The sequence below is a fragment of the Puntigrus tetrazona genome, chromosome 24 (assembly GCF_018831695.1).
Source record: "Puntigrus tetrazona isolate hp1 chromosome 24, ASM1883169v1, whole genome shotgun sequence".
Classification (NCBI taxonomy): domain Eukaryota; kingdom Metazoa; phylum Chordata; class Actinopteri; order Cypriniformes; family Cyprinidae; genus Puntigrus; species Puntigrus tetrazona.
The window spans coordinates 17,601,255-17,615,204 of NC_056722.1; the positions used below are offsets into that span (position 1 = coordinate 17,601,255).

Below are 13,950 nucleotides of genomic sequence, written 5' to 3' on the forward strand. Positions count from 1 at the left end.
AAATGAGTTCAGATTCAGACTGTGATTTAGCCTGAACCCTTTGGGGCCACTCACATATTACTGCTTCTTAAGAGATGAAAAGCCTCAGAGGTAAGATATCATCACGGCTGATGTTTTAATACACAGCATGCACAGAACAGTGAGGTTGCCATCACTTAGATGTATGTTATGTTGTTTTTTTTTTTACAGGAATATTTCAGGTTCAAAATGCGTTAAGCGTGATGTGGCATAATGTTGATTACAATAAAAATGAATTTCTATTTTTCACTCTTTATATTCAAAAGAAGCTAAAATTTATGTTACAATTTGCCACTTACAATGTAAAAATTAATGCATAACTGATAAAATAACAAAGATACTTGAAAAATAATCACAATTTTAACAGTAAAACTCAAAGTTTTTCGGTTTAGTCTACAGTAAACTACTATTTAATGTACAATTTCTTGGAAGCGAAAAAAGAACAAATCATTTTTCTTATCAATTTTGGACATTACGATTTTATATTACAGTACACCTTATGGTTTTTACTTTTATGTCATGTGTTAAAATTGTGCTGTTTTGTATGATATCATGCACCTATGAATATTTACCTTAGTTGTGATGAATTGATTCAATTATGTGCCATGTGCTGTTTATATTCATTATATACATAATGAATATAAACAGCACATGCAGACATATGTAAGCAAAAACTTATTTTTGATGAGTTTACTCATGATAAATCATTTGACAGCACTAGTCTTTAATCTTTAGCATCTTTTGTTTTTAAGGTGTCTGTCAGTATATTACAAAAGGTAAAAATACTGTTCAGTCTTAACTGAAATAACACTATTTCAGTTAATCAACTATGTTTCTAACTATATATTAAATTTAAATCTGTAAAACAAGTTGCAATTGTATTTTACGATAAATGTCTGGCAACCACCTTTTTTTTTACTACATTTTTTCCAATATAGTAGCCTTAAGATGACCTTACCAAAAGTGTTAACATGATTTTAATGTGATAATCACTTACATAACGCAATCTGTGTGAAGTACAAATTTCACAAATTTTACAGTTTTGTTTACCGGTGCCCCAAAACAGCTGTAAAAGCTGTTTAATGCCTGTAAGAGCTTTAATAAAATGACTTATGACAACGACAATCCTCTAAAAATAGCCCCCAATGTATCCGTCTCACTGTAAACCTACATTTTTAGGATCTCAAGTCAAAACACATCTGCTGCTGACTGATCTTAACCCTTAATATTCCTTTAATTTCAATTTATGTCAATTATGTCACATTGCGGGATAAAGAACACAGTCTAGATTCAAAGCTGGCGAGAGTTTTGTTGAGAATCCGTTGCGGACAAAGTGTGAACATTTACCCATGGCTACGTTTGAGCCCATTTGCACGGTACCTGATGAACGGTTCCGTCAATCTCCACGGGGACTATAAAGTCTGCGTTGCTGATGGGCTGCAGGCACAAAACAGGAAATCACACATTAGGAGCCTGCTTGAAACTGAATGCAAGCATGTTACAGCTGTATTCTCTGAGAGAACCAGAGGGAGGCATGCACCGCTTCACAGCTACCTGCAGTCAAGACTTTCAATTAGACTTCTTTGAGCGTGCGTGTGCACGAGTGTGCGCATTTGAGCGTGTGTGATTCTGACAGCTGACTGCATGGAGCTGGAACCGCAAGCGTCTTTGAAAAGAGACTTGATACGCTTTTAAAGAAAGCGGAGGGAGAGAGAGGAGGAGACGTGATGTAGAGCGCTGGGAGACGATGAAAGACACTCAGCGGGTGGCTATGAGCTGTCTTATTGCAAACAGAGAAAGGGAAAAGGAAGACGAGATGAGAAGAGGAGAGAAAACTTTTGCTCTCTGCACTTTTCAAGGGCTTGTTAAAAACAAGGAAATTCTGTGGATCTCAGCTCTGATTGGACGGCAGAGGAGGAGGCTCAGCCAATATCTGAGAGGGCTTGCGTAACACAGTGACTGTGATGGATAGTTTCATTTACAACAGGCAGACTGCAGGACATCATCTTAATTAGTACCTTTTTTCATTAGACTTGTTTTGAATTAATTCATTTTGCATTTCACTAATCTGTTACCATTATTTTTTACGATAATTTGACAGTTAATTTTATGCTTATGCAGGTACAGAACTAAACTCCCATATATTTTAAAAATATATTTTAAATATTTTTTAAATGTTTTTACTTGAAAGCAAGACAAACCATTAAGATTTTTTTTTTCTCAGTTATCGGTTTAAATGTTAAATGCAGTGGACGGAATCTGGAATTTATTAAGTAATTTAATATCTGCATGAAATAAATATTTATTGAAAGGAATGATTTCAGATCAGTTTTGACAGTCAACTGACTTGCACATCAGTTCATATTATGTCCAGCAGGAGGAGTGGGTGATCTATGTGAATCGGGATTGTGGCACAGTATTTATTAGCTAGAATACATGCATTAAATATGTAAATAAATAAATGAAATACTCCAAAACCTAAATTCAACATATAAATAGCGGTTGGAAGGGGTCTTGCATAACTATAAAATAGTTTACCGTCTGACTGTACAATATCCTTAATACATGGCTACTTACCACATAAAAAATACATTGACTTTGGAGATTTAAATAAATAAATGATGTTATTATATAAGGAAAAATATGTGTTTTGAAACTAGGATACTGACTGGCTGTCAGTGGAAATGGTCAGACAGCCATGTATGCAAAAATATAATAAATACTACAATTTTCCAAGTAAAAGAAAAAGATGATGACATACAGATTTAAGGTCAATATTGTAAAACTAGTATTAAGCCTAAATATATATTGCAGTAAATACTAAATGTTTCATATTCTTGTCATATACGGCCACTGTAAGTAAAAAAATGAAAAAGTACAACATCTGTCACTGAGAAAATCGAGCCAACTGAGACTGAACATGCTAATTAATAATTATAAATAACAGAATACATTGTAAACACTCTTTTAAGTACGGTCACGGTCAAATCGTTTGTGTGCAACTGTGAGCATACCTTTCCAGTGTGATGTGTGTGTAGTGTGTGGGTGTGGGTGTGTGTTTTGGTGTCAGGATGGGTGTATTTGTGTGTGTGTGTGTGTGTGTGTGTGTGTGTGTGAGAGACTGTGAACGCGCACAAAGGCATGCATCCCTCTCTCTGGGCCTCTTTCTCTCAGTCGCCGCCTTTCTCTCTTCTCTGAGCAAAAACAGGAGCTGCCAGGCAGACATTTTGAAGGAGGACAGGCTTAACAAAACACAGTTATTAGTCTTAGAGCAAACGCATGCCGTATCTGTCACTGTCTTTCTCCTTTGGGAGAGGGGACGTATCCAGCTGCGGAAGACACGTATGCATTAAGCAGATTGTGTGTACATATGTAAATGCGTGGTGATTGTGTGTTATCAACTGGCCATAGCTGTTTATTTGACTGTGTGTGTGTGAGAGAGTGAGCTAAAAACCAGCCTAAAACCAAGATGCAGAGAAGTGGGTCACTGCACTCAGCAGGTGGCTCCCCGAAGCGCTACTTTCTAGGGACCAGACAAACATTTAATCTCGGAAGAGGATTTAATTCATTTGGGACTTCAAATCCAACCCAACAAACCTCAATATACTGCCAGCGCCTTCTGTTATCATGTCTTAGGTTGCTCAAATTATTCATTTGGCCACTCAAAAACAATGTGCAGGAGTTAATGTTCTAAATTAGCTCATTGTTAATTTAGAAATGAGGACCGCAATCGAAGCTCTGTCCCAAAACCTACTGAGCTGCCTCACGTCTGTTTCTGTCTTCTGAGGGAGCATTCAAATGAGATGGGATAGGATCTCAAATGTTTTGACAGTCCTGAATGAAAAATATGCATTCATTATCAGTTCTGCCCACATTCTCCACCATTTTTGATTATTTATCGTGGGATTTCCTTCTTTGCAAGGGATAGTTATGATGCTATATTTAGCTACAAGTTATCTTTGGAGGTAGTGGGGCTGGGACGATAAATTGATTCCCGAGATATTCCAAATGCATCGCGTTTCCTCTGAAATCTATTCTGAGCTTAGATTTTAACAGCAGATGGCGCTGCGTGCTTTAGAAACACCCGTGCTCCGCTCGTTTCCAAATCGTACACAATAAAATTCGAAACGGTCGACGCGAATTACAAGGGTCCACAGTAGACTGTATATAAATCTTGCACCATAAAAGCATTCTGAGCTGAGATGAAACTATATGACTCTGCGAACGCACAAGTCCTCTTCTCCATGAGCATTTGAGCATGCAGAGTATAGAGTAGTGCGCCATCTGCTGTTAATATCAAAACGCAGAATTGATTTCTGACCCTCCCTAGACAGCAATGCAACCGATACATTAGAGGCCCAGAAACATAGTAAGGAGCTCGTTAAAATAGTTCATGTGGTATCAACTGTGATGTTATGAAGGATTATTTTATTGATGTCTTTACTACCTTTCTGGGAAGTCAGCTACACTGCTGTCTGTGAAGGGCCAGAAAGCTCTCGGATTTCATCAAAAACATCTTCATTTGCATTCCGAAGACAAATAAAGGTCTTACAAGTTTAAACTGACACGAGGGTGAGAATTTAATGACATTTTCATTTTTGGGTGAACTATCCCTTTAAGATGCCTAAAGGCTCAAAAAAGGCCCCGCACATAGGCAGCTAACAACGTTTTAAAACAATATTTAGCAATACTTGGCGCTATTGAAAAGCTGGAAATGTTTGCCAAGGTAAAACTGGTTAGCAAGGCATTTCACTTACGAACAAACTTTTTGTATTTGTGGTTATGCGTGTGTAATCAGAAGTACCTTGAAGGAGCTGTGCACAAGGGTCTCGTCCAGGTCAATGACCACGCAGTTCTTGCCGTAATCATTAATGCTGACCTCAGGCAAGAGGTATTTGGCTGGAGGCTGGAGGAAATACGGCACAGATTAATGCATGGAGGAGAGAGGAGCAAACAAGCAGTTCACTGGAGGATAAAGATGCATGCTTATCATATCAGCCAGACATTTAGAGTTATAATCAAAAGCTACGGGCCCTTCTCCAATGAGACACAACATGCACTTGAGATTGTTCCATTTTTGTCCCAAATGAATCCCAAATGATGCACCGGGATCTGGTGGTTTTGGATAACCTTGAAACAACGATCATAGCTTTGTGTAAAAGTGAATGTCCCCCCTGGTTTGGCTTCACTGCCAAGTCGTGTTGCCTAAGCACAAGCTGCCTCTGTAGATGGTCTGCCAGTAACGGGAATAAGATGTCCTTTACTAAGCCTGACCTGAGGGAGGCAGATGGAGTTGCCTATGGGAGCAAAACACACTCTCACATATCTAAAGATGCAAGCAAAGTCATATACAGCGCATGCAGGCATGCATAATTTATGCACATTCATGACAAGTAATATGCCAAATATTCTTTACATGTGCATTTCTGCGAGAGTGTGGAGGAAAGGTCGTGGAGGACAGCGCATCCACGGTTATCTCTGCCAGGATGAATCTGCTGGAGTCCTCCGTGACCTTTCACTGCCAATATTTCCACCTCATCAGTTTCGAATAAATATTTGCAATTCGAATGACATTAAAGTTTAATTCATCCTTAATGAAATACATAAAAATTATTCTTGGCATTTCTGATATGGCCACTAACCAATAAAGGCTGATATTATTATTCTGTATTACTTTGTCTACATAAATAAAAGTGTATAATAATATTTTTGTGGTCTGTGCTGAACTCTGTTCAGTTGAATAAGAGTAAATTATCAGGAAATGTTCAGTTTTAGGTGAATTATTCCTTTAAGGCATTGCAATATTATAATGTACAGTATACTGTCCCTCAGCCAAAAGGACGTTTGTTTGAAGCATATCGGGGCCTTTAGATGAAATGAAACTGCACAGTTAAATATCCCATATTCACAAATACTACTAATTAATATTTACAAAACCACACAGATGGTCATATTTCTGCATGCTTCATGAGTACAGGCAATTACGTTGCATTATAACTCTAAAGACTTTACACTTTTTAAACTTTTTAAGCCTCATGCTGTATCAGTCAATCCCAGCATTCATTCGATTTATCACTTGCTTGCATTATAAAAACTGTTTGCCTCGAGTAAAAAATGACAGTCAACAGTTTGCGGTTCACCGAATTCCCAACGTAACCTTTGCCCCAATCCAGACACTTTCGAAAAGCGTTAGAGAGAAGATATTGAAAGCTTGACATCATGCAGTTGAAAATGTCGGTCATTAGCGTCAGCCAGTCAGAGCGGGAGGATCGGTGACACATTCCCAGCTGTCATCTTAGAAAACACCAGCAGATCTGAGGTTTGATTACAATTACTGTGAGAATTAAAACTCCTGCCAGCGTTTTCTCAGCGTGGAGGCTGGGTTTTTGCTGAGCAGGCAGAGGCAGGTGGAGTGCGTTTCAGGATTTGGGTCTCCCCTATCTCAGGCTCAGCGTGAAGGGCTGGCTCAGATCAGCAAACCTCACTGCACGCTCTTCCTCTAGCAGGTGCAGTGTGGGATGATTTGACTTTCAGAGATTGCTGTCGTCCTCAAGTACATCTTATTGCCATCAGCACTACCAGTCTGCCGATTACATAAACTATAATGACTTCACAAATGGCTTTAAGACTAAATGAAACGGCAATCGCCACATATTTAAAGGGACAGTACACCCAAAATATACATTCTGTCAATGACTCATGTCATTCCCAAACAGTGGGAGTCTGTTTGGGAACAACAAAAAAGTATTTTGTACACACAATTACAGTCAATTTAAAAAAAAAATATATGTTGTTTGGGACTCAATATGGAAAATTGTTTCTTCCATTGAATAAAAAATAAAAAAGACAATTGCAAATTTCTCACAATTCTGACTTTTCTCTTGCAATTGCATGTTTACAACTTGCCGTTTTTATTGCAAGAATTGTATAAAAAAAAAATATTATAATAAAAGCTTGCAAAGTTATAAAGTCAGAACTAAAATACAATTCTTAAAATCTCAAAATAGTTCCATCTTTTTCTCACAACTGCAAGTTTATATCACACTCTTGAAATTCTGTGAAAACTGTGAGTTAAAAGTAGACTTTTTTTTTCTTTTTTAAGTAGACAAAAAATTTTTTACTATTAGCAAAAAAAAAAACTAATAAAAATGACCAAATATTCTTTTTGTGTATTTGCTCCATTTTGACCTCATCATATATGGCTATGATATGTTGATATTAACATTTATATTTCCCCCATGCATGCAGCTTAGGTAGAAAAACCCTTATCTTTCTTTAGAACAAGACACAATGACATGGACAATAAGACATTTACTGATGTACCGATATCAATCAAATCATTCTGATGAGATCTGAGCAGTGCGTTTTCTGTAATGAATGAAAGCAGACGCAGGCAAAAAAGAAATAAAAATCTGCATTGAAGGATTGTACAGGTCAATGCAAAATGCATTGATATGGACTTATAAATAAGTGATATAAGTGACAGTGTAAATGTTAAACCCCATGAAAACAAACGGTACACTGAAGCTACTTTACTTTTAGAAAATCTAAATCCAACTCTTCTACAAAATCTTTAAAGCACGTGTGTCACAATAACAATTATCTTCATGTAATGTATTCAGTTCAAATATTTAATGAATTAAAAGCCCAAATCCTTCTGTCATTTATGCACAATATGTGGCTGTTTTCCAAGATGCTGCGCTTTATGTAAAGCCGTAAAGCTAAATGCATCCCAGAAAAATGAAGTCAGGCAGGTTTCTCTCAAGAGACCAAAATATATGCATAAGCATGCAGGCAAAATAAAAAAAAGATAATACATACACTGGGAATAGGGATGACCTGGACCTGATCACACTGAGAAACAAAACCAGATAGAAAGAGAGGGGGGAAAAAAAAAAAAGAAAACAAAACGGGAGGGAAGAGAATCATCAAAAAGAAAAAAACCCAAGCACAACAAACACGACACTGTGAAAGCAAACATCGCAACAGAGACTACGAACAGTTGTACATTATCATTAAATGACTGACTAACACACAGAAAGACATGCTGACAAAAATCACATCCTTGTTCACAGCGTAATCCTGCCAGGATTCTCTCGGCAAGGGCTGTAAAACACATGGGGTTCGTTTTAAGTGTCTGCGGGTCTAAAACAGGGCGGCTTCGAGCGCATGCAGATGTAAAATAGCAGGACATTCCTCTGCAGATCGCCAGTCATTTGCAGGCAAACATTGGCGGTAATGCGATCTGATTCAGATCCATTTATAGCTGCCTGTACCTGCTTTGGCAGCACACATGAGTGTTTGTGGAGAGCCGCGGCTTAAAGTTTCACCATGGACAGTGAGGTCATTACACACGGTACACTGCCCAGTGTTTGTGTGTGTGTTCGGGTGTGTGCAAGAGACAGAAAGAAAAAGAACAAGAAAGAGTGAGAACACACTAAACAGCAGACACAAGATACGAAATGCGCTGAAATATGCAAAGCACACTCTGTAAATTTTGTAAATATTGTGGCAGTATTTTTAGCGAACGAGACATCTTGAGTGAACAAAAGTATCCGATAAAAGGGTAAAGTTCTGTTCAGCTGGTCATGAGATGTCAACACGGCAGAACCCATGAGGTGGTCCGCTCCATGTCAAATAAAACGGCTTTTATAAAGGTACTGATGAGCTGTGATGAGAGAGCAAAACAAATCAAAAACAGAACAGAAAAGAACAAAAAAAAAAAAAAGACTGATAAGTTTGAATTGTTTTGAATTTTAAGAACATAATTCACAATTACGTCTTAAAGGAAAAAACAACAACAATGAGTTAATATCGCGCAATTCTGACTTCATAACTGACATAAATGTGTTAATTATGAGATACAGACTCAAGATAAACTGATAGATAAATAAAATGACCCTTTATTTACTGTGAAAGTACATCAAGTACGTGACATACTTGAATCATCCCAGTTTTGGGTGCATGCTAAAATTAATTGCTAACATTAAGAATGAGATGCGAAATCACAGATTATTGACTGCAGTCAGAATAGTCTCAGCCGAATTTGAGATTTTTTTTCCCTCAGGAGAACAGCCTGCGCAAACATCCCGATTCGATTTTGCTCCCTAGGAGAACCGACAAAGATATTAAAAAGTGTAAGTGCATTCCCCTTAAATGTACATAGCCAATGGGAGAAAGAGAGAACGAAAAAGAAAAAAAAAAAAAGAAAAGGAAGGAGGGGAAGGAACAAACTGGGCAGCGAGTAATCAATCACACAAGACACATACTTTATTGGAATTAAAGAAGCAGTTGAGGAATGTGAGAGAGAGAATGTGTGTGTATGTGGGTGGGTGGAAATTGAAGAATGTGTGTGAGGGGAAGCGGGCCCATCATTTCTAGAACTGGATGGTAAACATCACAGCGGGTTCACCGAGTTCGGAACAGCTGGAAAACTTTGCGGTGTGGACACGGGAACGGCGTGCACAGAGCCTGCATTCGGGCGCAGCTCGCAAACAAGAAAAAAAAAAAACCTCAGCTAAACCGATAGTTTGCTAATAAACATACTTTATTCTGAGCTGGAACAGCATTAGCGATTCAAAACGCAGTAACTAAAACCCTCCAATTTCATGCATCCGTTGCTGGAGGTTTTCACGCCTGTTAAAACTGTCGTTAGAGAAATAAACGAGGCCTCACCTTTGGAGGGCTGCTGTTCTCCTCGGCAGGTGGAGGAAGGGAGCAGGTCTTGTTGTTGGTGGCTGGTGGCTCCGCATTGTAGTCCCGGAAACAGCAGAAGAAGGGACTAAAGATACTTCTGTTCCTGTGTTTCTTTAAACTGCTGTTGGACTGGGAGACTGTGACAGAGAAAAACACACACACGCCACACGCTGGTCACTGCAGTGCACAAACTGTTCAAAACATCTGGGGCTTTACCTTCCCTGCCCTGTAACTTAAAACCCGTCGGCCTCACATACAGCGCACATTCACGAAGGAGGTCGTAACGAGTGAAAAAACAACGTCCGTTGGAGTTTGCTTATTGGTTACCGTGCACGGCTCACATGACCGAACAAGTGTGCAAACAGCTCGTTTCGTGTATTATGGTACACAGAACGTGTCTCCATGGGCGACTCGGTCACCTTTGCCCCCTACGCTCGCACGCCTGCTGTTCTACCATTGCAATCCGTGAATACAACTCATCGCGCGCAGCGATTTCGTCTCAAGTACAGTTACACAACCTGCTTTAAAAGTCCTCTATTGGGCAAAGAAAAATGCTAATCAGACATCGTACGCGCTTAAATGTTTAAGCTGACAGGCGGTGGGGCTAAAATCGAGCGCAATTGTGCATGAACATAAGCATGACGTCTAGGGTCACAGTGAAATAAAATGAAATGCAACAAAATTAAATAAAAATGTTTGCACAGTCCCAAAATAAAAGGCGTTTAGCAAAACAAAACAAATGCCCTCTTTATTGTAAAAATATTCAGACTATGTTTGCACGTTCAAATAAAACTAAACAAAACAAATGTTTACGTGATCTCAATACAAAACAAAATGCGCAATACGAAACAGAAAAGAAGCTTTCCTTTTAAAATAAAAGTCCAAAAACTAAAGAAAGAGCCTTTTTAAAATAAAACAAAACTCCTAAAGACGAAGCAAAGCAAAACAGAATAAAACGATGTCGTCTTTATTGTAAAACGACCGTCACAGATTGTTTATGTGATCTCGAAACAAAACTAGCAACAGATCAAAAATCAAAAAGAAGTCACAGGGTTTGCACAAACCAAAAATAAAGGTAGAGTATTTTTCAACTGAAACAAAACAAAACTGGTTTTAAAAACCTAACAAAGCAAAACACACAAGAAACAGTTATGGCATCTTTATTTTAACAGAACAGGCACAGAAGGGTTACACGATAAAAAAAACTCACAACATATCAAAACAGCAGCTTTCTTTTTAAAGTAATCCACCTGTCCGTCTCACAACAATAACATTCTGGTGTTGCGCACACATGTGCATGATATTTTGGCCAGCAACTGCAGCTACACAAACAGCACTATGAAGAGAAATACTGAATATTTGCAAAGCTACATCACTTGGTTTCACTCCGGTTGATTGCTGGGCAATAAACAGAAAAAGTGGATGACAGAAACTGGCTCTCCATAGGTGATCTAATGAGGCGTGCAGGCCGGGTATTGTTGTTGGAAGAACAGGTCGCTCTTGACAGCAGCAGACGTTTGGCAAAATTGAGGGGGTACGAGAAACGTTTGGAAAATGTGCATTTGGAAGATGCCTTTTTTGTTAAATTGAGTCACAAAAATCGCTGATGAATAAGTCGTCGGTCTAGATGTGTCTTTCTAGTCTTGCTGCTATCTTGTGACCTGCTGTGTGTGTTAAAGTGGCACAGTACAGATAGGGTTTCATGCTATCCAGGTCAGTCGTAAGGGCCAAGTGCTCTCATTGTTGCAGTAATGCTTGTTGTTACTGCACCTTAAAGTGCTAACCATCAACCAATTAAACACTTTCATTAAATCAAGAACGGCTACGGTGCAGTACAATCTTCTAGCAAGAAAACCTGAACCTTTGTTAATACTAAAATAATTTTCAAAGGGAATATGTTTTAGCAACAAATCCATGTATGTTAACTTTGAGGTCTCCTATGTATACAGAATGCTTAAAAACATACAAATATATTTATTGAAATATGATTCAGTAAAATATTTTTATTTGCAAAACGTAAAACACAAAATGCATTATTCCTTTTTAGTTAGAATACATCAACACAAGATAGAAGTTTGTAAAGGCATTGTTTGGTTTAATAAAAGTATCATGCATATTATTTTACTCAATACTTTACTCATGCTCTTATAATCTGAGCCACGTAATAGCTGATGTCAAGACATATTATATATATATGCCGTCCCTATTTATAAAATTGTATGATTATAAAATGTGACCGTGGATCACAAAACCAGCACGGTATATTTGCAAAAGCAAATAGCCAAAAATACACTGTATGAGTACAAATGATCGATTTTTCTTTTATGCCAAAATATTAAGTGTTCCATTAAGATATTTTGTTAACTCCCTACCGTAAATATATCAAAACCTAATTTCTGATGCATTGCTAAACGTTTGGACTATTTTATACAATTTTTTTTTTCAATATATTTTTTGCAGATTCCAGATTTTCAAATAGCTATTTCTCAGCCAAATACTCTCTTATCCTAGCAAACCATATATCAATTAAAAAAAGCTTGTTTATTTCAGCAGACGATACATTTGAAAGTGACATTTATTGCTGTTTTTGTGGTCCGGGGTCAAAAATGAGCGTAAGTTAAATTAGTTCACTTGAATTAGTACTTTATCTAATTACGTGAGGCTTTTGTTTCTCCAAAACGTTTTGTGCCATTGATGGTCTTGGCAGCACAGTATCTCTTGTCCAAAAGCTTTTAAATCTCAGTGCACCTAACCTCTTTACATAAAGGTTAAATAAAAATAAAACCCGTGAGCCAAGCGGGTCTCAATCTCATAATGGAAGAAGCATTAGGGTAATAGCTTACAGCATCTGTCTGATTACTGCTATTGGAAAACACATAAGGTCACATCAGACCATGAGGAAATCCGCTTCCTGTGGCCCGGTACAGCTTGATGAGGTTGAAAAGGACTCAGTCCTGCCCAAGTACTTCAGTCCTTATGATGATCCCTAAACAACAAGCTTTGGCTAGAACCATTATTAACCACCTGTGTGAGTACAGCATGTCACTTGCTACTATTTTCACAAGAGACTGCATTAAAAGTGAGGCAAGATATTATGGATTTTATTATTTCTTTTAAATAAATAGTCCAAAGCAAATGTCTTGTATCAATATGTATAAATTATTCAGTATGTAGGGGACACTGTTCATTTTACACACAAAGACAAATCATAACAGGTCATTCACATATTTTAAAAGTATTAGTAGGATGTCTAAACTATTAATCGCATACAAATATATTTATTGTGTGTATATAAAACAAAAACACGCATGTATATATTGAGGAAAACTATGTAACTTTTATATTTATATATTATCTAAATTACATGAAAATATATACATGTAAATATTTGTTAAATATTACAATGTATGTGTGTGTGTGTTTATTATATATACATATATATATATATATATATATATATATATATATATATATATATACACACACACATGTAAACATAAATGCTTATTTTGGATGCAATTAATCACGATTAACAGTATGACAGCACTAATTAAAAGTTAAAAAAAAGAAGTTGATAAAATATTTGTCATGTAAATCAAAAGTATGACATTTTTAAATAAACACAAACACCAACATTTTAAATATAATAAATACAGTACAATACAGGAAAAAATTGTCAATTTACACAATTCTCTCATATATTTCTATTTTTGCTTCCCCTAAGTACTGTATGAGTGCACACATTAGGAGTGTAGAAAATTAAGATGATTATAAAAATGTGTTACTTCAGATATTCCTTTTTTTTATTTCGTAAGAAATCACTGACAATATTGCGGACTCAGAAAATCTATTGGTTAATTAATATATAATTAATGTTGTTGAAACTGAACAAGGCAAATTGTCGCTGTTCCCTTCATTCTAAAGGAAGTGTCACACAAGGTGTCCCAAGCAGAATTAAGGGAAAAGCTTTTAATATAAAATAATAAAATAAAATAAAAATGTAAAAAAAAATGTCAAATTTATTCTGGTATTTTGTATTTAAAAAAAGGCACACAAGCAGCAAGCGTCTTGTACCGTAAGGCAGGCTACTTGTTTAAAAACTAATTTAAGGGGAGTCTCCAAAGACACTCCAAAGATAGAGACAGAGTTATTAGGCCCTCTGATTTCTATCTAACTATAATTACCTGTCAGTTGACAAGCTGGGCTCTCAGGCATAACGAGATGTAAACGAGCCGA

The 13,950-nt window shown here is 37.1% G+C and overlaps 1 protein-coding gene across 2 annotated transcripts in view; it reads right to left on the bottom strand.

The window, feature by feature from the left end:
• The window catches only part of ctdspla (CTD (carboxy-terminal domain, RNA polymerase II, polypeptide A) small phosphatase-like a), a 39,580-nt gene that overhangs the window by 8,878 nt on the left and 16,752 nt on the right, over positions 1-13,950 (bottom strand). The window contains exons 2-5 of one of the 2 annotated variants that reach the window (XM_043226471.1): positions 9,694-9,851; positions 7,840-7,872; positions 4,823-4,924; positions 1,399-1,455 (exon numbers count right to left, since the gene is read on the bottom strand). In XM_043226471.1, coding sequence (XP_043082406.1) covers positions 1,399-1,455; positions 4,823-4,924; positions 7,840-7,872; positions 9,694-9,851 — 350 coding nt within the window. The remainder of the gene's footprint in view (positions 1-1,398; positions 1,456-4,822; positions 4,925-7,839; positions 7,873-9,693; positions 9,852-13,950) is intronic. The other variant, XM_043226472.1, reaches the window with a different exon arrangement.